We start from the raw sequence: 24,504 nt of genomic DNA, 5'->3' as shown, positions 1-24,504 counted from the left end.
TACTGTTTCCAAAAATATCTCGCTAATCTGTCTCCCACAGCTGACTCCAACTACTCACTATGGAAGGCTTCCAGGAATCCTACGCGTCCCCCGCAAATAATCCCTCCTATCCGCAGTCCGCAAGGTGGATGGGCGCGTAGCCCTATAGAAAAAGTCAACCTGTTTGCTAATCACCTATCTAACGTATTTAAACCTCATTCCTCCAATATTGCCGCGGAATACGTGCACTCTCCCTTCCAAATGTCTCCTCCTATTGAACCTTTCACTTCTGTAGAAGTTACAGAATTAATCCGTCGCCTAAATCCCTGAAAAGCATCGGGGCATAACCAAATAAGTAATAAAGCAATCAAGGAACTTCCCATAAAAGGGATTTCAATCATCACATCAATTTTCAATGCAATCCTTTGTCTTGAATATTATCCGAAGCCCTGGAAAATATCAATGATAACTGTCATCCCTAAACCCGGTAAACCGATATACGAAACTAGCTCCTATCGCCCAATCAGTCTTTTACCTACCCTGTCTAAACTATTCGAGAAGATGCTCACGAATCGACTCCTTCCACTCCTAGAGGACTTGAAAATACTCCCAGATCACCAATTCGGCTTCCAAAAACAACATTCAACAGTAGAGCAAATCCATCGCATAACCCATATGATCAGCCAAACCCTCGAAAAGAGAAAATATTGCTCAGCAGAATTCCTAGACATTCAACAGGCATTCGACAAAGTATGGCATGAAGGACTTTTATTCAAACTAAAGAAAATGCTACCACATACCTACTACTTCATCCTAAAGTCCTACCAAGCCAATAGACAATTCATGTTTAAATACCTAGACGCCACAACCACAACATTTCCAATAGAAGCTGGCATACCCCAAGGTAGTGTCCTTGGTTCCCTATTGTTCTCCATCTACACTGCCGATTTACCAATTTTAACAGAGATAACCATAGCGACATTTACTGATGACACAGCGCTATTAGTATCCCACGCAGACCCGATAATTGCATCCTCCACTCTCCAGCGATGTCTCGACTCTATGGAAAAGTGGTTTCACAAATGGGGCTTCAAAATTAACGAAAAAAATCTACACATGTAACATTCACGCTCCGAAAACAAACCTGCCCCCAGGTCACCATTAACAATATAACAATTCGTAACAAGGATTCAGTCAGATATCTTGACAGGATTCTGGACAGGAGATTGACATGGAAACAACATATCATAGACAAATCGAAGCAACTCAAGGCTAAACTTAAAAAATTTTACTGGCTCATTGGCCGTCGCTCTAACTTAAGCACTCAGAGCAAAATAATGCTATATAAAACCATACTAAAACCTGTCTAGACCTATGGGATTCAACTATGGGGAGCAGCGAGTAACTCCAACATAGAAATCCTTCAACGAATTCAATCAAAAATACTAAGATCCTTAATGGATGCACCTTGGTATGTCACCAACGAAATAATCCACCGCGACCTCAAGTAACCCATAGTCAAAGAAGAAATAACAAAATGTAGTAATAGATATATCAAAAGAGTTAACAGACATCGAAACCCCCTAATTACTTAAATAGGTTACGTCGGACCAGATCCGCAGGCTAAGAAAACACTATCGGTTAGACCTAAGCACTAGATTTAGCTAGATATTTCTAACAAGTAATATTTACGTATTTATAATATTATTATTTATAAATTATACTTACTTATAATGAATTAATAAGTGTATTAACTTATTATAAATAATTAGCCATGTCACTGCGCCACGGCAGAGAAACCTTTTTCAAAATTCTCAACGCGAGAATTGATTGTAATTTTAATAAATAAACAAAAAAAAAAGTCGGTTCGGGTGCGTTGCTATTCTTTCTCTGTACCTTCTTGCACATCTGCTAATCTCCTCCTTGACCGTTAGTATTCCCAGGTATTTCCGAATGTCCTCGTTTTTAACGTACCATGAGGCGTTTACTATTGTTCTAAGAATTTTAGCTTGCATTGTCTCTATTTTCCTTATATAGCTCATTACTGCTGCCCCCCATAGTGATATTCCGTACGTCCAGATTGGTTTTATGATCGTTTTGTGTATTTTTAATTTATTTTCTATGCTTAATTTGGATTTTCGACTTGTTAGCCAATGTATTTGTCTCCTTGTTGTCTGTATTTTGTCTATTATTGATTTAGTATGCTGTTCCATGTGAGTTGTGTTTCTAAATGGAGTCCTAGGTATTTGACTTGCCTTGTTTGTGATATGTGCGTGCCGTTCAGTAGGATGTTTAGTGGTATCTGTTTTCGCAGTGTGAATGTAATATGGTTGCATTTATCGAGGTTTGCTTTTATTTGTTTATCTTGCAGCCACTTTTCTATTTTTGTGATATGTTCTTATAGTAATTTGACTGCTGTTTCTGGGTTGCCTGACTAGTACAGCTGTGTCGTCCGCGAATGTCAGTATTTTGCTATTGGTAGTTGTTGGCATGTTGGCCGTGTATAGTGTGTATAATATTGGTCCTAAGACGCTTCCTTGCGGAACCAACCCCTGCCTTGATGTCTTTAACTTCGGAGTATGTGTCCTTGATTTTTATTACAAAGGTTCTGCTGCTTAAGATTTTATTAATTGGTATATTTGCTCCGGGAATTGTTTCCTGATTGTTTGTAGTAGGCTTTCGTGGTTTATTTTGTTAAATGCTTTCTCTATATCCATAAAGAGGGCTGTATAGTATTGTTTGTTTTCTAATGTTAGTATTATTTCTTTAATGAGCCTGTGCATTTGCTCTATAGTGGGCTGTTTGTTTCTGAATCCAAATTGGTGATCTGGTATTAATTTTTCCTTCTCTATTATCGGTTTATGCGGTCGTATATTATTTTTTCTAGTATTTTGGAAAACACAGGAAGTAGTTAACTGTAAGATGCAGTTTGGTGTGGGTCTTTACTTGGTTTAGGTAACATTATGATCTGTGCTAGTTTCCATAGTTTAGAGAAGTATTGGATTCTTAGTATTGCGTTAAATATTATTGCGATTTGTCTTATCGCTTTTGGCAGACGGTTTTTCAAGATTTTGTCATTGATTAGGTCGATTCCTGATGCTTTATTGTTTTTTGTTTTTTCGATTATGTTTCTAATTTCTTGTGCTGTTGTTTTAAGTATGGTATAGTGCTTGTCAGTTGAGGCACTAATGGTTTGCGCATCCTCGTCTGTATGACATTTGAGGTTGCTGTTATTGATATTATGTGGTGTAAATGTGTTGCAAAGGTGGTTGGAAAATTCTTCAGCTTGCTCTTCGTTGCTTCTTGCCCATGTGTTGTCTGCTTACAGAAGAATTTACCAAAAATTTCGCTGAAAAGTCGATTCACTAATATTAATTGCAATGTAAAAAATGTGAAAAGTAGGGGAAATTTGTTCCACTTAGGAAACGCGCTGTGCATAGAGCTTAATATAACAGCAGCCTCTTGAACTCGCCTTTTATCCGTATCATCGACACACTGTTAGCTGGCATGGCGATGTTTGCTTTGATAGAATGGAAATTGGATGCGGAACGAGGTTTATAAAAATCGTTATTCAGATTAATTTAAGATTAATCTTCGGGTAGATGATTGCATTAATGCAAATGCAAATAAGAATAAACGAGGGAAATGGAGATTAAAATTGTATGAAATAGATACGTGTAAAAAAAGATATTTTTTCGAAACCGAATCGATAAACCAAATTTCCCGTTTAAACCCAGCAATAATTATTTCGCAACAAAAATTCTAGAAATCTTTCTCTAAATTTTAAACATAATATTTTGAAATTTGCAATTGTATCATTACCTTCGCATCGTTCTACCGAATTTCATTTCCAACCGATGATGCGTCACCCGTTGAATACCTTTTACCGTTCAAGGAACGACCAGGATATCGCGAATCACGGCGATCGAACGACGTATAACAGGATATCGCTGATTGACAGTAGTTTACGGTGGCTCGATATTCGTCCACGCCTGTCGATAGTCCTAACACCGGTTCCGCGACTTGATATCGTTCGAAGATATCTGATCGTTCGTGAGAGATGGACAAATTTCATCGAGGTAAAATTATCGACCGCTGAAAATCAAGGCTGTGCAGATTTACAGAAATTTGTATAAAAGGGCTATTTGTAGAAAAAACGCAGGGTTTTTACTCGTAAAAGTATTTGTTACGCCGGACGACTCTCTGCCTGGCCCAGGTCACACACCGCGGGCCAGACGGACACCAGATGTCCGCTCTTCCGTACGGCGTACCCTCAATAGCCTTAAGCACCCGTCATAAACCCGAGTAACTTGTCTGCTAAGGTCCTTCAGACCCAGCAAATGTCTTTTTCTAAATCAGTTTCTAAAGACTATTGTTTACTACGGCTTGACACGGGAAAGTTAGTTTTCTCACGTACGATGCTTCCCATAGCAACTTTCTATCGAGAGCGGTTAAGACCCTTCCTAGTCCACCAACTTTCGTTTATCCAATCCGAAGCAATGTATACTGCCCTCACTTCCTGACCTAAAATGGCATGAACAAATCTGATGGTCCCGTGCGCTAGACACACCCATCACTAGGTTTCCTCCGACACAGCATCGTCAGTCAACTTCACTTCTTCTACATCGTTGGAAAAGTCAACTACTAAGTCTAAGCATAACGCGAGAGTCGGTTCTCGATATTGTCGAGCATACATCTCCTCTACTAAATATATTATAGTGCTACGTCCACTAATACACTAAATCCAATTATAAGAGCCCTGCTCTAACGTACATATCTATCTTATCTTCGTGCGATAAGTGATTATCTATCTATCTATGCTCATCAGTGTAATCTAAGTGTTGGAAATATATAATTCATAATTCTGTGAATCACAGTGTTATACAAACTCAATCACCCCTATTATCTCAACGGAAATCAGGGGATCGATCAATTCGTGGTGTCGATTGTTATAATCGTAACGGGAATTTACGACTCCCGTTGACGTCTCTCTTCGCGATTACGTCTCCCCGCAATTGGTCGAACAAACAGTATTTCAACGCTTACGATAAACAAATTGTACTTATACATATATGGTATAAGAATGTATATTAAAGTTCGTATGCTTGCACGGATACTAAAGAAGTAGCGAGAGAGGCAGCTATTGTAATTTTATTGGTAAAATTTGAAATCGATTTAAAAGTGTACACATTACGTACCTATGTTCGAAAAATACTTTTGCGAATCGTTGTAAGATCAAAGCGAAATTCTATTTCCATAGAAGATAAAATTAGGTTATTAAATAGCCGAAAATTATAGCTGTATTTCTGAAATAAAAGAACTGAAATAGTAGTAGTAAAATTCACGAGACGGTCGGTAATTGCATTCCTGAAGATAACACCACCCTTGATATCGAAAATTCTCAACTGCTAGGAATTAAAAATTAAACGAACAAACGTAGCTGAAATTGCTGCGGCAATTAACAGCAGATACTACCGGACAACAACAGCGCAGTGATTAGCGCCTAACACTTGAAACACAGACCGAAATATCCAGGTTCAGTTACAAAAAAACAGACTGGGAAAAGTTCCAAAACCTACTCGAACAAAACTGCGATCTAAAGATCTACAACAACGTCAACCTAACAGACAGACAAATCGACCCATTCATAGACGAAATAGAAAAACATATACAAACAGCTCTTCAAGAATCCGTACCAAACTTAAAACAATCTATATCAACAACAAAATAAAAAAAAACTATAACGAGACAAAAGCTACATACTATCGAAATTGGACAATCTAAAATACAACTATTCTTACGACAAAAGAGAAGACTTAGAATTCCTAAAGTATCTACTATACAAAATAAAATCGGAACTGAAACAAGAATTCGCAAACTCTATAAATCAATACTTGACAAACAAAATAAAAAATATCTCCATCTCTCAAAGTGCCCCCAGAAAGAGCCTCGCTCATCCAAAAAGCAGGTATAGCGATACACAATACCAACAAAGACACCGATACACAATACCAACAAAATATCTAAAACAACGCAAAAAACTAGACATTATCGACACCCACTTTTCCAAAACACACACAAAACGATCATATGGGTCGAGAACAACTAAACAGAATTATCATCGCCGAAAGAAACAAACTCAAAAATAACATAGAACAAGACATAGCGCTAAATAAAACAGTCTGCACATTCTCAAACGAAAACACCTCGGACAACCCCAAACATCCAGAACCAGAAACAAACTACTTTACAAATTACAACCAATTAAAAATAATCTTCTCCAAACTAAATAACAACAAATCCTCCAGCTTCGATGGTATCCCGAACATTTTGTTCAAACGCTTACGTAACAAAATAAAATGGTACTACACAGTACTCTTCAACAATGCGCTAAATAACAGGTATTTTCCCAGAAAATGGCAAAAAGCCAAATTAATAACCATTATAAAAAAAAATAAAGACGGTTCATCACCTGCAAACTTACGACCTATAAGCCTCCTCCCCAATATAAGCAAAGTATTCGAAATAGTCATAAACAACCCCCTAGCCTCCTCCTGCGCAAAAAATAACGTAATTCCAGAAATTCAATTCGGTTTCCGGCACAAACACTCCACAATCCACGCAATAAACAAACTTACGTCGGACATCTGCTGGACGCTTAACGCAAAGCAACGAGTAACCGCCTGCTTAAGGGGGGGGGGGGGGGAAGGTTAATTCGTACAAAAAAAGGCATGTTTTTGTGAATTTTTTCTGACGATACAGTTAAAATTTCTTTTTTAAAATCAATAGTACATTGAAGTATGACATTCGAAGAATATTGTGTAAAATTTTCACGGAGAAATATTAAAAAATACGGCAATGGCAGCAATTATTCGGACGTGTCTCGGAAAAAAGTATAATTGCAGTACCCCTCAGAACTTGGTGCTGGAGCATCAGAAATCAAAAAGTTGAAGTTTATTCGTTAGGTAACAGCCTTCCCCAGGTAACGCTGCGAAGGTTTTTTTCGAAATTTTAATTGTTAACTTTTTCCGAACACTTTGAAGGGTAAAACGCGATTTTGTGCGAAAATTTTCGGCTAATTTGTTATTTCAAAATAAAAATAATTAACAAATTTGAAAAAACTCTACAGCGTCACCTCACAAATTATGTACAGAAGTAGTTTTCAAAATTTCAAAAGGATGGGCGCAGTTGTTTTGAAGTAATTGAGGGCACCGACTTTGAAAACGTGAGTTGTGGGGAAAACGCTTTAAAGTTTTGAACACTAAAAAATCTGGTATAAAACGTTCATAAACGAATTTTATCGGCTTACCTCTTCACTAGCGTAGCAATTGTTGAAAAGACTAATAAAAAATCAATTATCCTATAATATTTTTCACGATCCTTCGTAATTTGATCTTCAACAGTCACTTTTATTTTTTTAGCTGACGCGCTATTTGTTGAAGTGCCTTCGTATTTACGTTTATGCGGAGGTACAATTATTCTAGGTCGATATAATCTCGAACCAGTTGATTGTCTATCAGATCTAGTAACTTTTTTAGGCATTTTAGTAATAATTTAACACAAAACTTAATGAAGATGTAATATATACTCCTACACTAAATTTTTTACTCTACACTGACAAAATATACAGTACAGGTATAAGGAGGTTTGTACTTAAGTCGTTAAGTACTATAAATAGATCTGGGGGTAAGATTAGGTATTATATAGAGAAAAAAATGTCTGCGAAGTAACAATAGCACGCTCGGGTCGAGTAGGCAATATCATCCGACATGTATAAAAATACTCGTAACTTCGTCAATTTTGCTCCAATCGACTTGAAATTTTGACACAATATTCTTAAGATGTTATGCATTTAATTAAAAAAAATGCAAAAAAAATCTTAAAACCTTACCCCCCCCCCTTAATAGACCTCGAAAAACCTTTCGACACAGTTTGTATCCCAGGTCTTATATACAAAATGATTAAGGAAAACTTTCCGCAATACTTAATTAAAATAGTCTGGGACATGATAACAAACAAAACATTCGTAATGACCGACGATTCACACACATCAAGCAAAGAATTCTCCATAGAAAAAGGTCTACAACAAGGAACAGTAAATTCTCCGTTACTTTTCAGTATTTACAATAGCGACTTACTAAATCTCTTTAATCTCAATACATCCACCCATAAACGCTCCATAGCCTTCGCAGATGACGTAATCATCTACGTAACAGGCCGCAAAACCAAAACAATAAGAACAGAACTCCAAGAACTTTTTGACAAAATTAACGATTACTACCATACATGGAAATTAAAAATCGATGCAAGCAAATGCGAAACCATACTGTTTACACCAAAGTAAAGTGAAATCGGCCCAATAGAAAGAGAACACTGTAAAAAATTTCAACTAAGAGAAAAAGCAAACGAAGGGGAGCTCATACCACATAAAAATTGCGTAAAATATCTAGCCGTAAATATAGACGACAAATTAAACTACAAGCAGCACATCGAAATTCAACTCTCCAGCATTCTGGAAAACAAAAAGATTATTCTACTCCAAACATCTCAACAGCAAAGTAAAAATACTGTGCTACCAAGCACTAATCAGACCGATCATAACCTGCGGCTGCCCAATCTGGTACAACACATCAGCTCCCCTAATGGAAAAAATTCGCATATTCGAAAGAAAATGCATCAGGGCTTGCCTGAGTACTTGCAGATACGAACACAGCGGACTCAAAAAAATACGTAAAAAATAAAAGAATCTACGACTTAGCCAACATCCACCGCATCGACTATCACATCTTAAAACTAACAAAACACCACTTCGCGCAAGCTGCAAAGATAAAAGAAAATAGTTTAATCTTCAGTTGTTTATTTTCAAATAACGTTCATATTACAAAAATATACTGACGACAGGTTAGGTCCCCCCCCCCCCATCGAAGCGTTTTATACCTAAACGAAAGAAACTATCTCCAAGACCAAATTAATATCCCAATAATCTACCATATAAAAAGAAAAATAGGGATTAAAACAATACTCTACGAGGAAAACTTAAATGGACAGCCCGTAGACACTAGGTGGAGATACAACATGGCCCATTCCCAAAAAGACACAGAAGACAATCACAGAAAAAAGATAAAAAAGTATTGGTGGATACTGAAACCATAATAAAAAAAAAATAACAAGAGAAAGAGCCACAAAACGTGTAAAATAGTGCAAATATTGTAAACATTGTAAATAATTCTACAGAACACCCCGCCCTTCCTCTCCCCAACCGGCCTCTCCCACCCCTTCCCAAAATCCCACAGACCCTCCGAAACCAAAAGTAGACTACCGAACTGTCCTGTTTTTGCGACCAGGTGTTCAGGACAGAGATAGGAAGAAAAAAACAATATCGTATATAAGCACCGCTCTACAGCGACTTAAATCTAATTTAAAAATAGTAAGCTAAAAAATGTAATTTCGACACGTAGAACATTGTATGGCTATGTCGTACCGTCACGTATCGGTACTTTTGCCTAAACCACCTCACAACCGAAGTCCATTGTTTATTGTAAACAACATACAAATGCAATACTCATCTATTGGTCAATAAACGTTATAAAAAAAAAGCAGTGGTTAGCTCCTTAGGTTACGAGCGTTCGAGACCTGGGTTCAAATTCCAGCATCCGTAGTCCGATTTTTCTTCCACGATTCTTAAATAGGAAGAAAATATAGCAGTACCCCAGCAGCGACATCTACAGCCAGCAGCTACAATTATCACGGACGACACTTACACTTGGGAATAATTCCTTAGCCAGTGAAATTCTAAAAAGCGAAGTAAAAACTAAAGGACAGCTTTAGGATATTTTACTCCTCTTTTAACTTGTCACGGCAAGATTTTCTAGTTAGAAAAAGAATTACGTATCTCGGAAGATGGGTTTTAGATGTGTCCCAGCAAAGTTTAACCGAACTCGAAGTTTCGAAGCATCGTTCATCGACAACACGGCTGGTTCTCCGCCTCTTAACCGGAGACGGTACTTCGACGTACACGCTGATCCAATTGCATTGCGAAACTGCGAGCATCTCTGTTTGCTGGTTAAAGCGTACTGGCTGGAGAGGAAATCCTGGTGTCGCGTCGCTACGCATACGAACAATGTCTACTGGAATCAGCAGTTGGGGATGGGGGACGAGGGTGGGGAAATGTAAATACGTTGCGTTGGTCTTGAATCGAACAACTGTGCTACTGACAACGTTCATAGAGAAGCTGTCTGCTTTTTCCTAATTTCTAGCTCGATTTAACCCTTTAACTACAGTGCAATATACAATAAATATACTGTACACATATGTAAAGCTACAATTCGTATGATTTAGTGAAAAGAAATACATACATACAAATATACATACGCGCGCACGCGCGTGTGTGTATACTTTGGAATACTATATAAAGTAAGAACTGCTACTAAATTTTCATTCGTGTAATAATTACAAATTAGATTAAGTTGGACGCACAAGCGCGCGCGAGCACGCACTGCCGCTTGGCATTTTCGGCAGTAATTATAAACGCGTAGCACGCGTTTTTTCGTCGTAAAAAGCTTTAAACGAAGTCGATGTATAATCACAAAACAAGCTGCGAATAATCGACGTTCTGTCGTATCGTCTCGTATCGTGTCGTATTGTATCGTGTCGCTGGTGTCTAGCGCCGAGCATTGGAAATACGTAAGTGGCTCCCAGAGTTCACGTGCTTGATTGTCTATGGCTAATCCATCGATCTTCGTTCCGAGAGACGAGTTGTCGAAAGATGGATGAAAAGGGCTTTCAGGGGACGGAATCGATTAGCCAAAGTTTCTTGAATTAAAATTAACAAGTTATGAGAAACATAAGCTTTGGGGATTCTAATGTGAAAATCAATGATGCTTTCTTTTGACAACTGCGACTTTAGTTATGTTTGTTTTTATTGAAAATTAATTTTAAGTTATTTCTTAATTTTATTTTAGGACTCTGCTGTGTATCGTAGATTATTTTAGACGACAACAAGTTTCTGAGAATCGAATTTAAACGTATGATATTCGCCTGTAAAGAAATTTTGCGAACGAAAGACTTGATAGAAAGATGGCAAATGATATAGGTTAGATAGAGATATACTTTTATCTGATGTAAGTAATACGAAAGAATCCTGGTTGAGGTTAGGTAGTACAGAATTGGAAAATGAAGGAACATAGTTTCGCCTTTCTGCGAGCCATTTGTCGGTGGGAACGATTGACACGGATACGTTTGAAACACAAGCAATGAAGACATTTGGGGGCAACAGAAAGCAGATTCTTTTGTAGTGGAATCGATGCAGTCGTTGTAGTGCCGAATATGATCAAAGTAGCCGCCGTCAACCTTTCCTAACGGCTACAAGCTTTTTCTACTTAACAAACAACGAAACGCGATATCTCAGGGCTTTTTCCAAGACCTTGAGGAAATTTGAGAAGAAAGAAGTATCGCTGCTCTGACACCTCTACCGTGTGTCTTTTAACACGAGCATCAATTTGTTTGGAGAAATGGTTCCATCCAGATCGGAGCCGGACCCTGTCCGTGGCCCTATTTTGTTAGAAAACTTGTCAAAAAGCTCTTCCGACCTTCAAACGGATCGCGTCGAGGTGACGCGATCTAAATGTTTTATGCATTAAAACGTGAGAAGTGGAACGTAGAAAAACTGGAAAAGCGCGCATCACGTAGCTTTCATACACTATCGTCTCTTTTTTTTTTCTTGCTTGCTTTTTCTCTTTTTCTTCCCCAACACCGTCGCAAACAGACTGTCATGCCAGCAAATAAAGTTTTCTACTTGTTTGCTCCACTCTTTTCAATTTATCGTATTCAGTGTACAAATCATATTCTATCTGCTTGTGCTGTTTGTTTCATTGGATTTCTTACATCGTGTTGGATAAATGCTCGGAACAACTTGGTACTGAGAGGTGCTCACTCTGTGGTGACAAATCATTTTAAACATCTTTTAAAAGCCAATAGTTGTAGTAATATCTTTTGTCAATTCGTTAATATCAACTTTGATCGTTTCCTATATCGGCTAGAGTCTGATTGAGAATTTAGAGCGTGGATAGATAGAGATTGCACTGTCACCGCAAAGCAGCTGTATCGCTCAAGAAAGCAATCGACGGTCACGTTGATTAAACGCGGTCGCCGTTTATTTATTTTCAAGCTGTTGAACATCTGGAAAATTTACTTTTACCCGCTTTATTTGCCATTGAATTGTTAATTTTTTATGGACGTTTAACGTGTCAGTGTTCCATCTGATTGTATTTTATCGTAGGACCATCTGTCCTGATTTTCCTTGTTCCATCGGGAACGAACCAGACAGAAGTCGGCAGAAGTGCGACGCTCTTTCTACCGTTACCGTCGGGAACGTTGCTATCGATTCTCGGTTACACGATACATCGTGATCCTCTTCACGTTGTTCGACCGGATAAAAGTCGGGCAGTATCTGCGACACTCGAATACAGGCTACGGTTACTCATATGTACGAGCACTGTCAACGAGAATTAGATCACATTTAATCAACATCGAAATTTATATTTCGCTACCTACCATTCATATCGATACTTTCCAAACGGTACTATCATAATTTGCGAATAACGCGTGTATAGACGATTTATACGTAGCTCCGAAATTTACAGATTCTCTGATTTTACGATTTCGCAGAATTCTGATTCGGATGAATCGCGAAGCTTTTAATTTAATTTTAAGAGATCTCGTATAGATGAAATATTTGTTAATATTAAACGAATTCTTATTTGGAATATTTCTTAACTGCATCATTTCGAAACATTTTAATACGCAAGATCACTCAAATCGGAGATCTATCTCTAATTGGAACCTTTTGGAAAACCTTTTTTGGAAAATTTCAAATAAAGAGAGTTTGAAAATGGAACGACTCGCAACTAAAACAGTGAGAAGCTATCTAAATCGAGTGTAGCTGGTCTGGAAAGTTTGCAACGTGTTACCGTTTTCAGTTTTAAAGAGCCATCTATTCGTCCTCTCCACCGTAGAATATATCACTCCAAGTAGCAACAGAATTCCCAAACAACGAAAATCCCGCTTTCCAAATCGAATCTAACTCGCTGCCAATTCTATCGCGCAATTAAACGATCTGACGGTCCTATGGGAGATCGGCTAAATCTATTCACACAGCGGACAGTCATTCCGTTGCTGTCGCAAAATGTTAATTAATACCAGGCAAACGCACCGGTGGCAGTAATTCGAAGGCCACGTCAGAATATCCAACGGTATGATATGATAATGCAGTTACGGGAACGCTGATCTAGCCGGAAGGCAGTGCGCGATTGGGAATTGATAGAGTCGAACGAGATAGCCCGTTAATTCACCAGGATTGTATCTCCTTCAAGGACGATCCTGGCAAGGATTGCGATTGTGAGACACGTGCCAGAACACGATAAACAGATTACGCGATTCGATTAAGTGTCTCGAGGTCGTTGAATTGAGAGATGGAGTCGACAGCAATTCCCAATTACAGTTCTTTGGTTCAATTTATCGTAAAGTTAGAACAAGTGTACACCGAGTCAGGATTTCTGGGCTGCGGGGCTAAAATAAAGAATATAACCGTCTACCTGTTTGTTAATCGACGAAAGTACGAAATATTGATAGAAATGAAGAAATTTATTATACAAGAAGAAAGTAGTGAAATTTCTCTCTGTATCAAACATTTTCCATTATCTCGAAATAATTCCACAAGCTCCGCTTCTTAAGAAACAAATTGAAGTGTTTTTCAGCCTCGCAACGACAAAAAGTGAACGTCTCTGCACTTTTTGTACAGCGTTGTACTTGTACAGCGTCTGGAGGCACTTTGTTCCTCGACAAAAACACGAAATAGAGCCACGACTTGGAAACAACCACGATTATCCGCAATTAACGATCGCCATTTGAGACTCGGTACGCTATCCTACTTCCCGCTTCGATCTTCGCTTTCCCAGTTCATTGAAAGTCTCTTGAAACTCTTTCTGCTACTTGCATCCAACTCTTTTTTCTTTCCTTTTTTCGTTCCTTTTTCTTCTTTTCTGTAAACCTCAAACTTGTAGTTGTAATATTTAATTGATAAATCGATACACAGAATTGTCCACTTGAGTCGGAATCCGAGCTAGCCGGAACATACGAGATTGACAAATGTAACATATACGCTTTCCATTACAGTCAAATGTCGTTCGCTATCTACGAACTGTTGCTAAAATTTGTCGCTCGCAATTTGCTCGCTAAATGACAACATCCAGCAAAATATGTATGTTGAAAGTTGATCTTAAATTTCGGTTTTTAGCGTAGGCCACGAAAACTCGTGTTCTTCGTTGATTGACATCATTCAAACTGATCAAATCCTCCAAATTTTCCCCGTTACCAAAAAAAGAAAAAAAAAAGGAAAAGAAGAAAAAAGTTCCTTTCCTCTATTAGACAATGAATAACAAATTGAATTAAATGCCGTTTGGAATAGAAGATAAGACAAATGTTTACTTACAATGCACCATTCGGCCGTGGGTAAACACTCCTTTAGATGCATGTGAGCGGTATAATTGATACACGGTGTGATGCTACCGACTCCCTCGTTGTACTGTCCGCATTTATAACATTTGAGACTGTGTGTCAGCCCTGAAACAATACGAATTCTTTGGTGAAATAAATTTCAAACGATCCTTTGTTCAATGGTAATACTGATAAAATGAACGATGGTGCGAAACCTCTGGTTAAAATTATTTATACAAGAAAATTTACTATTATCCTATCGTTAGCGAATACGATATTGTTACTATGACAAAATTACAAATAAATATAGGGAGATTGTCATAGTTAAAAAATGGTGAAGGGTCTGTTAATGAGAAATTTGAAAGAAAAGGTAACGTAGTAACAGCAGAATCGGCTAAAAATAATTCTATTTTCAAAGTTGTTGAACCGAACCTTGAAACCTTGAACCTTAACACAAGTTGTGATAAGAATGCTATTATGAACAATAAAAGTAATAAAATAATAAGAGTGGCTTTGGAAAATATGGGGAAAAGTAGTGTAACAAACAACAACTAAATTTGGAAAAAACGTTAAAAAAGCAGAAAATACATTAAAGAAAATATTATCGAATAGATACTAAATACCGGTAGTATACAGGTAGGTACGTACGTACCTACAATTGCCATAATTTTACATTTTTCTCATTTGACAAAGAATTTACGAATTTCTGCGCGATTGGTACGGGTCAAGTAGAATTTTTTAATTAGTACAAGCGCGACAGAGGATCAAAGCAGCTCTATGCGATAGAACTAAATCACGAACTCGGTAAATCGAGTGTATCGCATCTTTCCACGTCGCGTCGCGTCGTCTAGGGTAACCCGTTCTACGGAAGATTGCTTGCGAATGTAGAAATTACAGATCCGTTTCCGCTTTGAAGTCGAAGGGGTCGCGAAACTTTTCAACCTGCCTCCATGACGAGCTTTGAACTTTGGAACGCCGAGAGACAGCGACACTCTCGGTAGAATTCTCCACGCTGCACCAAGCAAGCTGGCAAAATCGGAGAAGATACTGGTAAACTCGTTCGAAATTCTTTCAATTTGATAAAAATTTCATCGCAAATTCAAAATGTTCGTACATTTGGACACTTGGAGAACCTAAACGAGTTGATAGTTTAATCTATGGAAACAAAGATAAAGATATAAAATAACGTGAAAATAACAGAGAGGAAATATTTTCCATTCCCGTGCAACGAACTTGGGACAACTTAAAACTTCAAAGTAGCCATTCTGAAGCGAAAAAGTTTCGAGTAAGAATGAAAAGAATCGTTCGCGTTCCGAGACGTCGACGCGCGTTCGACGTGTAGAAAGTTGTTGGAGCTGTGGAAACGCGTTCTTATCCCGTCCAGAGGAACATGATACACAACCACGAAACAATACAGACCGTGCAAGTGGGTTTCGAAAGTTTCTATCGTCCTACGGCCCGCCCCGTCGATGTTCGAAGATTCGCGAAACTTCCGCTAACGTATCCGGCGGGGATAGTTTCTAGATTCTGATCTAAAACAGGCCCAAATATCTACAGTTGCCACCAAGAGTTTTCGTCTAAGCTATTATTCTACTATATAACATTTTAATCGAAGACAACAAAAGAAATGTGACAAATAGCGCATCTCATTTTTTAGCGAAGCATTTAATTCTAAGATCAAATATTACCAAAATTGTCTTTATCAATTGTCTTTATTTATTTTATTATGTTTTATTTGCTCCTTTATGACTTAATTAGATATCTGTTCTTTTATTTTTTTTTCTTCTTCATTTTCTGGGTTGAATATACCTTAATCGTAAGATTCTGCTTCTACCTTGAATATTTCAAAAATCGCATTTGTTACAAGATCAACTGCAACGTTGAATTTTTACAAACTTTACTTCGTTTAAATTATCTATTATCTTAAATAATTTTAAATAATTTCTGCCTTGAAACATAATCTTTTACAATTTCGATCTTACATTTCAGCCTGCTTTCTCCAAATTTGCATACCTATACATCACTAATATAGATATACCACTGAACCGACAAAAATATTTGATTGGAAATTGGAAAACACTGGCGCACGATAACGTTCAGTAACGGAACAAATATCCTCTACTGTGTCAATTTTTCTATATATGGCACTCTGAGAACGCTAGAAATCATCCTCTTTCTTTCTTCTCTGTTGTCACAAGAGATATTTACACTGATAAATTTGCAGTTCTTTCGTAACTAATATATCATAATAATAACAAAATGACAATTGTTAATTTGAACGCGCGTTCTCGTATGTTGAACGATAAGATCCGAGAGCAATGATGGGAATCTCAGCGATACAGATGACATTTATGGTTATCATAAATCAGTTATTACAAACTGATTGAAACGCGTAAGGTTCGCATCTAAAGGATGGTTGGTAACTGGTGGTACAAGCGGAAAGGGGGTGATTCTACGCGAAAAAAAAGTCGAAAATATAGAATAAAAATTTTTCGTTTGAGGCTTTGTTTTCGAGAAAATCGACTTTGAATTTTCGCTCGATACGCGTGCACTTTATCATGTCTCGTTATAACGGATCTCGCTGTAGATTTTTAAAAAAATTTAAAAAACAAAAAAAAAATTTTTATTCTACATTTTCAACTTCTTTTTTCGCGTAGAATCACCACCCTTCCGCTTGTACCACCAGTTACCAACCACCCTGTATATACATTGCTAACTAGTCACTTGGATCGGTTGTATCTGTATGTAGCTGTTTCTACAGAATAGGTATACGCGTGGGGCAACTAAATTTGATCGATCTACAAATCTTCCACTAAACGAAAAGTATCGCTTTCTAAATAATCAACTAAACTTGGCAAGATAACGTTTCCTGGCAAGATAACTAAACTTGCAGATACGTTTTCAAGATTTCTATCCCCCTGGTTTTGAACGCGATATACGTGACAAAGTATCATAAAATTCAACATTCAAATCGACTGGGTCAATTTTGTCAATGTTATTTTAGATGATACTTGGAAAAATTCGCGTCGTAAGGCTGGCGTAATGGCATTTGCCTGGAGAAAACAAATAATCTGGGTAAAGAATAGGCAAATAAGGATGGGTAAAGGTGGATGCTATCACGAAAGCAAGAATTTACGGCGACGGGAAATGAACGCGAGCGTCGCTTCGTCCAAGTGATCGTTAAAAATGCGCGTGAAAACAAACCGTTGCGTGGTAGGGAGAAAAAAGGAGGAAAAAGAGAGCATGGGAGGAGGTAAATCAAGTGGCCAAGAGAGGACAAGATATACTGGTCTGTCCGCTGGAAATTTACAAGCAATATGTTTCGGACTGGCGAGAGGGCGGAGGGAACTTCTGCTGTGACTTGTATCGCGAACCAAACTCGTTCCGCTTTTTCCTACGACTCCTACAACAAGCATCTGATTCTACGAAAAACAATAATATTACACGCTACTCGCTAAATGGCGTATCTACCGATAATAATCGGTAAATTCACTATAATAATAGTGAATTTGAAGGTTTTGTGTTTAGGATTAATTTAGAGAATCACGAACAAATCAAACGATCGTTTACTAATTATTATTATAACGATTTTTAATCTTTCGCGTTACGATGAATTTGAAATTGCCTATTCCTATTGCTCAAATAAATTATTCTCGAAAGTTTAGAATTATTTTTCAGACGATCGATAAATATTCTGGTAATCTAGACAGTTAGTTTAAGGCGTTCAATGCGACACAGAAAATGGAAGGAGGTCCTCGGTGGCGGAAATCGATATTCTTATAACGTGTATTATTAGGCATCCATAGTGTAGTTTATTCACGCGTCATCCGTAAGATAGTTTGATAATTATATTACGATTAGGCCCTGCAATGTTTTGTTATAGTGAAAATGAGATTTAACGATGTTTCCTTTTTCACAATAAGTTTTTCATACAAATGGATATGTGATTTTAAAGAATTTTGGATGAATCCAAAGCCAGTCCAAGCCATGTACAATTGTTATATTACCGTGAAAAAGTAATTCATCTACTTTGCTGTTTCGATAGATAATTCTCTTCGAACATTGAGAATTGTTTTAAAAAATTGTCAATGTCTTGTTGAATTTTCACATCATGGTAAAAGAGTATCGGGGATAATTCTTTTTAAATATCTAAAAGTACTTTCAAAGTCCGTGATAATTTCTCAATGACAAAAATTCCCCCAACTTTTTGCATGCAACGAGATAATCTACAACGCTTTCGTGCGAGTATATTTTTCGAAAATGGAGATCGCTCGGCTTAAATGAATATCAGGCGTTGTTACATTTTAGATAGGAAGATGCCTTTAGTTAACTTTTACGGAACTGTTTGAGTATCTAGATGAAATTTCATCGATCTAAATCTTTGTTTACGCTAAACGGCAAACAGATTCAACGTCGTAAATCCAGGGTCTCGAAATGGTGGAAACGAAACTAGTTTCCAACCGATACATCTGATAGAAGCAAGATCAAGAGCACAGTTTCGTCCGTTGGACACTGTTCCGTTGTTTATTGCCTGATTCGAACAAAGAACTAACTGGGTTAAAAAAAAAGCAAAGAAAAGAGAGAAAAAGAAAGAGGAAAAGAAGAGAAAAAAGAGAGAAAAAAAGCAGGAAAGAACACGGCCTAAAATTTTGCCAATTTTAACAGTACATAATTTTAATTAGGAAACAATTTTACAAGAAATAAGATAGAAAGGGATAGAAAAAATAACAAAAAGGGAATGATATATGATTTTAGCGATTATGGTAGATGTAGATGTAGATGTAGATGTAGTAGTATTGAATTTGAAAGTATCGAAAAAGTATCGAAATTGAAAGTAGATTACAGCAGTATCGAAATTTAAACGTAATAAATTTAACTTGGAGAAACGAGATACAAATAAAATGAGATCACTCGCAAATAATAAATTGGTCTGCGTTATTTCAGATAAAATAATGTAGGTAACATGTTGATAATTCGTTAAGATTGTAAAAAATAAATTTTAATACCGTAGAAATACGGTTGTGGAAAGCTATGCAATATCTTCGCTGGAAAAGTTTGTTGGTGGCAGGAACAATTTGCGAGTAATTTAAGGTTGCCAAGTTAGACGACAAGGGGCATATGTACGTTTCCGAGACACTCGAGAGAAAGTAAACGTGACGGCAAAATCCGTCGTAAAGAGGAAACGAGACCCGAGTGAGTTCTCTTGCGTCACGCGAAATCATCACGTGTTCTCCTCGAGTCTCACCCCTTTCCAACGAGTTTTTCTTCGACTTTTCTCCTTTCTTTAAGCACGAAATAGCCCCGTTTGATTAACGACAAAGCAAAGTGCATAGAACATAATTTTAATATAATAATTTGGTTTGAAACGTCTATTAAGTTGAATGACAAATTCGTTCGCATTTCTTTAAAAGTACTTGTAAACTCCATCTAAGCGAATAATCTATTATGTTTCAACCATTTTTCTCAAATTTGTTATCTTTTAATCAAAGAATGTTGAAGTATGTATCTTTGCATTTGCAAAGCAGCTTCTTAGATTAAACAAACACTCGAACAAAAATAAAAATATCTCCAAACGGAAATGAACTGGCCCGTCATCTGTCTGCTCCACAATCGAAAGATTAACCAAATTCAGACAATTCTCGACTGAAATTTTACTATCTCGATCGGATCTCACATCTGGAAGTGAAAGACAAGATGTGGAAATTTCCAAGGGGGAAACAGGTGTAACATGCACGATAATCCACAGGTTCTAAAGAATTTCGATCCGCAGAATGCAAGTAGCGTTCGCTTGGAATCTCGTTTCATCGTAGAAACTATCGTAAGAGACAAAGGGGAAGGGTGAGCGAGGTGTATACATATACTATACTCTGTATAATATCTTAAGGCATGTTTCGAGTCGGGTTTCGGCATCGCACCTTGACATTTCTATTTCCGCTTCGTTCGATTGCAAAACAGCTTCTTCGAATCACGTAAAAGTGCAGTAAATACATCCGTATTTCGATATCACATTTTAATACAGAATAGTAGAAATAGTAGAGAAAAGGTTACTTACACTAGCTCGCGAAGTTATTCGACGCCTATTTCTAGGCACCTTTTATCTATCTATATATATAATTTATATGTATATTATGTTAAAGAGGTCGTAGGGGCGCAAAGTGGTCGTTGAGTGATGGCAACTCCCGGACGAAGGCTAGTCAAGTGGTACTTGTTCAGCCACAGATCCAGATTAGTCACGGCACTGCCATGCCGCAGGCGGACTACCGTTCTACTTGTCCCTGCTTCCGCTTGCTCGCGGGCCATCGTACGCTTCTTCACCTCCAAGCTACATTCTGTTTCAAGGATCCTCGTGTACCGAGTACTCTAGTGCTTAGCCAGCTAATTACCTATCTGGGCTATCTGGACTATCTGGGTTTGGTTTACTACGTGTTCCCGGCGTGCAGAGTGCGGTACCAGGTACCAGTCGTCGTGCATCCCGTTGAAATATCTTTCGTCGAATGAAAGTCATCGAACCAAGTGCAGAACGAATGGAAGGGAAACGTCGACCTGAACTACTCTTGACACCGTTTAATCGTACGTGAGAAAAGCTTGACTTTGCTCGGGCATTTTGTCATCTGATTGTCAACGATGCCCGACCATGGACCTTCTATTCCCCTGTGGCAATTTCAGCAATCTTCAAGGTCTTTGGAAACGTTGTTCGGACGAAGGAAGTAGTCGAGTGAAAGAATCGAGTTACAACGGCACGGCAGATTATTTGTAGCAAGTGATTTGGTTAAATTATTTTCTATTCAAATTACAGTGATAATTTTATGTAAGGATTGTTGGAAAAATCAGCGAAAAAATAAGTAAAGAAGAAAATTGTTTCGATCGGGAATAATCGGCTGAACGCTTGGTACGCGGTATAATTAATGCAATGGTAAATTATCCTGACAACAAGACATCGTCAAAAAGGATGAAACGTTTATATTGGATGTCAGTTGTTGTGTCGTTTTTATGTCATGGATAGTAATTCTTACCAAAACTACGAAGCACGAGTACGGAGCATTTGAAATTAAACTGTCCGCGCTCTCTTAATTGCAGAAATAAACAATTTCTGAATTTAACTGCAAACGTGTTGATAGATATTGGCGAAAAACGAGCGCTATTTCATGAAATCGTAAGACAACTATAAGAGATTTCAAAAATAAATGTTAATCCAATTGTGGCGATGTAATGATAATAAACGATACACGATGTTATTAAGAAATTCTAGAAACTGGCAATTTCGCAATTTAGCTATGAACGTGCAAATACCTTGCAACTGTTGTTGGCCTCAATTTTTTAGAGAACCAACACGAATTCCACGTAAACAGTGGTAGAACAGGATGCCTGCCGCGATGGTGCATTGCACGCGCGCGCGATCACATGCTGATCCTCGTGGGGTCACATAGCAGTCCTGCATAGTGGTCATTGCTGTGGCGCGATGCTATGCGATGCTGCATGCACGACAGAGAACGGCAGACAACTACAGACAACGGCAGACAATGACAGACAACAACAGAGAACGACAGATTACGGCGGAATCTAAGAATGGAATCCTTAATTGCTATTCTGAATTCCGCGAACGAGGAGACTTGATACATTGCGGTCGATGAAATTTGCGGATTTGCGGACTTGCGGATCGTCGACGACTCTTCGTCGCAAAAAGATGGGGGAATGAAACGAAAGTAGCGAGATAGAGGGAGTGCAAGGATAAAGGTAAGATAGTAGTGATGAGTAGAGTAAGAACGAGGACACGATTAAATCGATGATTTAAAATAGCGTTATTCGTCGGAAAAAGATGAGCAAAATAAGACATCGTGCAAACAAAGATTCCATTTGGCATTTGTTAAAGTAATTCTCTTCGTTTCACGAAAATTTCCATGAGAATTAGCACGTTCTCTACGGAGAGCTGGATGTTAATAATCTTGTTGGTTCAGCACGAGGCAAACATTGAAATTCATCGAGTCGAAATAATCGAGCTTCTCTACCTTTGGCTAAGCTTAACAAAATAACAATTCGTTTCGATGGGATAAGCGATCACGGTGTGTTCCGGCACAAGTAATTTGAATAAACGAGAACCGAGCCCGTTGTCCCGGCTTTTTTCGCCCGTCTCTGACTCCCTAACTGATTTTTCGGTTCTCTTAGATAAACCTCCGAGTTCTGTATAAAAACGATAAAATACTTTCGCATTGGAGCGTTCCACCGAAGGATGAGTTTCAGAAAATCGCGCTATACTTGGAAAAATACTTTGGCATAACATTTTCAGCACAAACTTGAAATTAAATACAACGATTATTCAAGTTTCTTAAATATTATAATCTTACTTATACGATAGATAATAGCACTCCTTGGGTGAATCTTCCCCCAGTAGCGGGCACGTAGTTCGATTGAAATTTTTCTATGGTTTTTGGGATTGATTTGCGCGTCTACATACCTTTGCTTCTAAATGACAGAAAATTTCTGCGAAATTGCAATTACTATACCTTACGCCACCTATTACTTTACTTATTTGCCTACCAGTTTATTTATAGTTCTAGTTGTATTAGTTTATATAGTTCAAGGTTCAAATTATTTGTTTACATCGTTGATTTGCTTGTTGTTGACATCCTACCTTGTTTATTCACATTGTTCCTTTACTTTGCATCACTTGTTTACTTACGCTGCTTATATCCTGATTACATTTTATGAAATATCCACTGGTATGTTTATCGCACCGGTCTACTTTCTTTGCTTTCTTCATTCGCAAACAACCGCCACTGTTTTTGAAAGAAGCCACAATTTTCCGATAAAACTAACGAACCAATTCCCCCTATCGTTTTCCTACTAACCAACTCAAAATTAACTAATTTCCTACTAACTAACTCAAAAAGGACGCAAACTTTTCTACAATTAAATTAATAAGTAAATTAATAAATGAATAAGTAAATAAAGAAAGAAAGAACAATAACCACTCCACGATGATTAAAAAAAAGATGACACCAAAAAATTCGTCCATGGTTCATCTGCAAATGTTCCTAGTAATCGTATCGACGTGAAAAAACTATGTATGAACGTCCGCAAGCAAAATTAGAGGAAAGGAAAAAAGCAATAAACTCTATTACAAGGATTAACAAGAGAAAAAAATAGGAATGGAATAAATAAAAAGTACCACGGCAACTTTTCCCTTTCTGCCGTCCATCTGACCGACTGACTGATACATTTTCATCTTTTGACGTTGTCTCGGAGCGGTTGTAAACAGGGCTGGCCATCCCCTCGCGTTGATTCATATTTCGAAATTGTATTGTCCACTCACTGGCGAGGGTTGGAAGCGGAGCAATGCGACGAAAGGCTGGTACAGTGTCCGAGAGAGTAGGAACGGGGGAAGAGATATTTTCCGCAAAACGGAGGTTGCTGGCTGGAGTGTAGAGGGTGCATTTACTATTCATCTATCTGGGTCAGTTTGCCCAACCCAGACGAGGGCTTCGTTTCGAAATCCTCGTAGTTCGGCACGGCCAAAGCCTCCACCCCTCGGTTTCGAGTCGCCGCCCCCGCGGTGACCCAACGACGTTTTTGTCCGTTAGCAAGAGTTGGTGGCCTTCGTACGAATACAAGCTTCCGCCGGAATTTTCATCGGCCTAATCGTGTATGGATTACGTGGATGGTAAAGGGACTGGCTGATCCCGAAGGTGGGATCTTTACGATGCCGAAGTCTTTTGTCCGACACGAAGGTTTGAGAGAGATTTGAGAGTAGAGTTTCAGAGTATGGGGAATCCTATGGTAGACTAAGAATGGTAGAATATACAGTGATAAGTAATTTTGTTTCGGTTGAAAAATTTTGTTTCGTAGCAGATAAGTTCGTAGATCGACAATGAACATTCGACTATCTGGTTCGGAGAGGCTCAGGCTTTTGGATACTATTTATTATTATTATTCCTCTTTTTTTTTTAATTAGGAATCTCGTAATAGCATCCACCAGTTTATCGTAGACTTTAGTTTACAAAGGTATATTTCATTTTCTTTGTTATTTATTTGCGA

The 24,504-nt window shown here is 37.9% G+C and overlaps 1 protein-coding gene across 1 annotated transcript in view; it reads right to left on the bottom strand.

The window, feature by feature from the left end:
• LOC117240149 (U-scoloptoxin(05)-Sm1a) overlaps positions 1-24,504 on the bottom strand; it is a 73,335-nt gene that overhangs the window by 10,454 nt on the left and 38,377 nt on the right. The window contains exon 2 of the mRNA XM_033506040.1: positions 14,468-14,598. Within this exon, the coding sequence (XP_033361931.1) occupies positions 14,468-14,598 (131 nt within the window). The remainder of the gene's footprint in view (positions 1-14,467; positions 14,599-24,504) is intronic.

The sequence above is a fragment of the Bombus vosnesenskii genome, unplaced genomic scaffold (genome assembly GCF_011952255.1).
Source record: "Bombus vosnesenskii isolate JDL3184/JDL3185 unplaced genomic scaffold, Bvos_JDL3184-5_v1.1 scf7180000014579, whole genome shotgun sequence".
Lineage (NCBI taxonomy): Eukaryota > Metazoa > Arthropoda > Insecta > Hymenoptera > Apidae > Bombus > Bombus vosnesenskii.
Note: the sequence above shows the minus strand (reverse complement) of the source record. Positions and strands in the feature narration are given on the sequence as shown.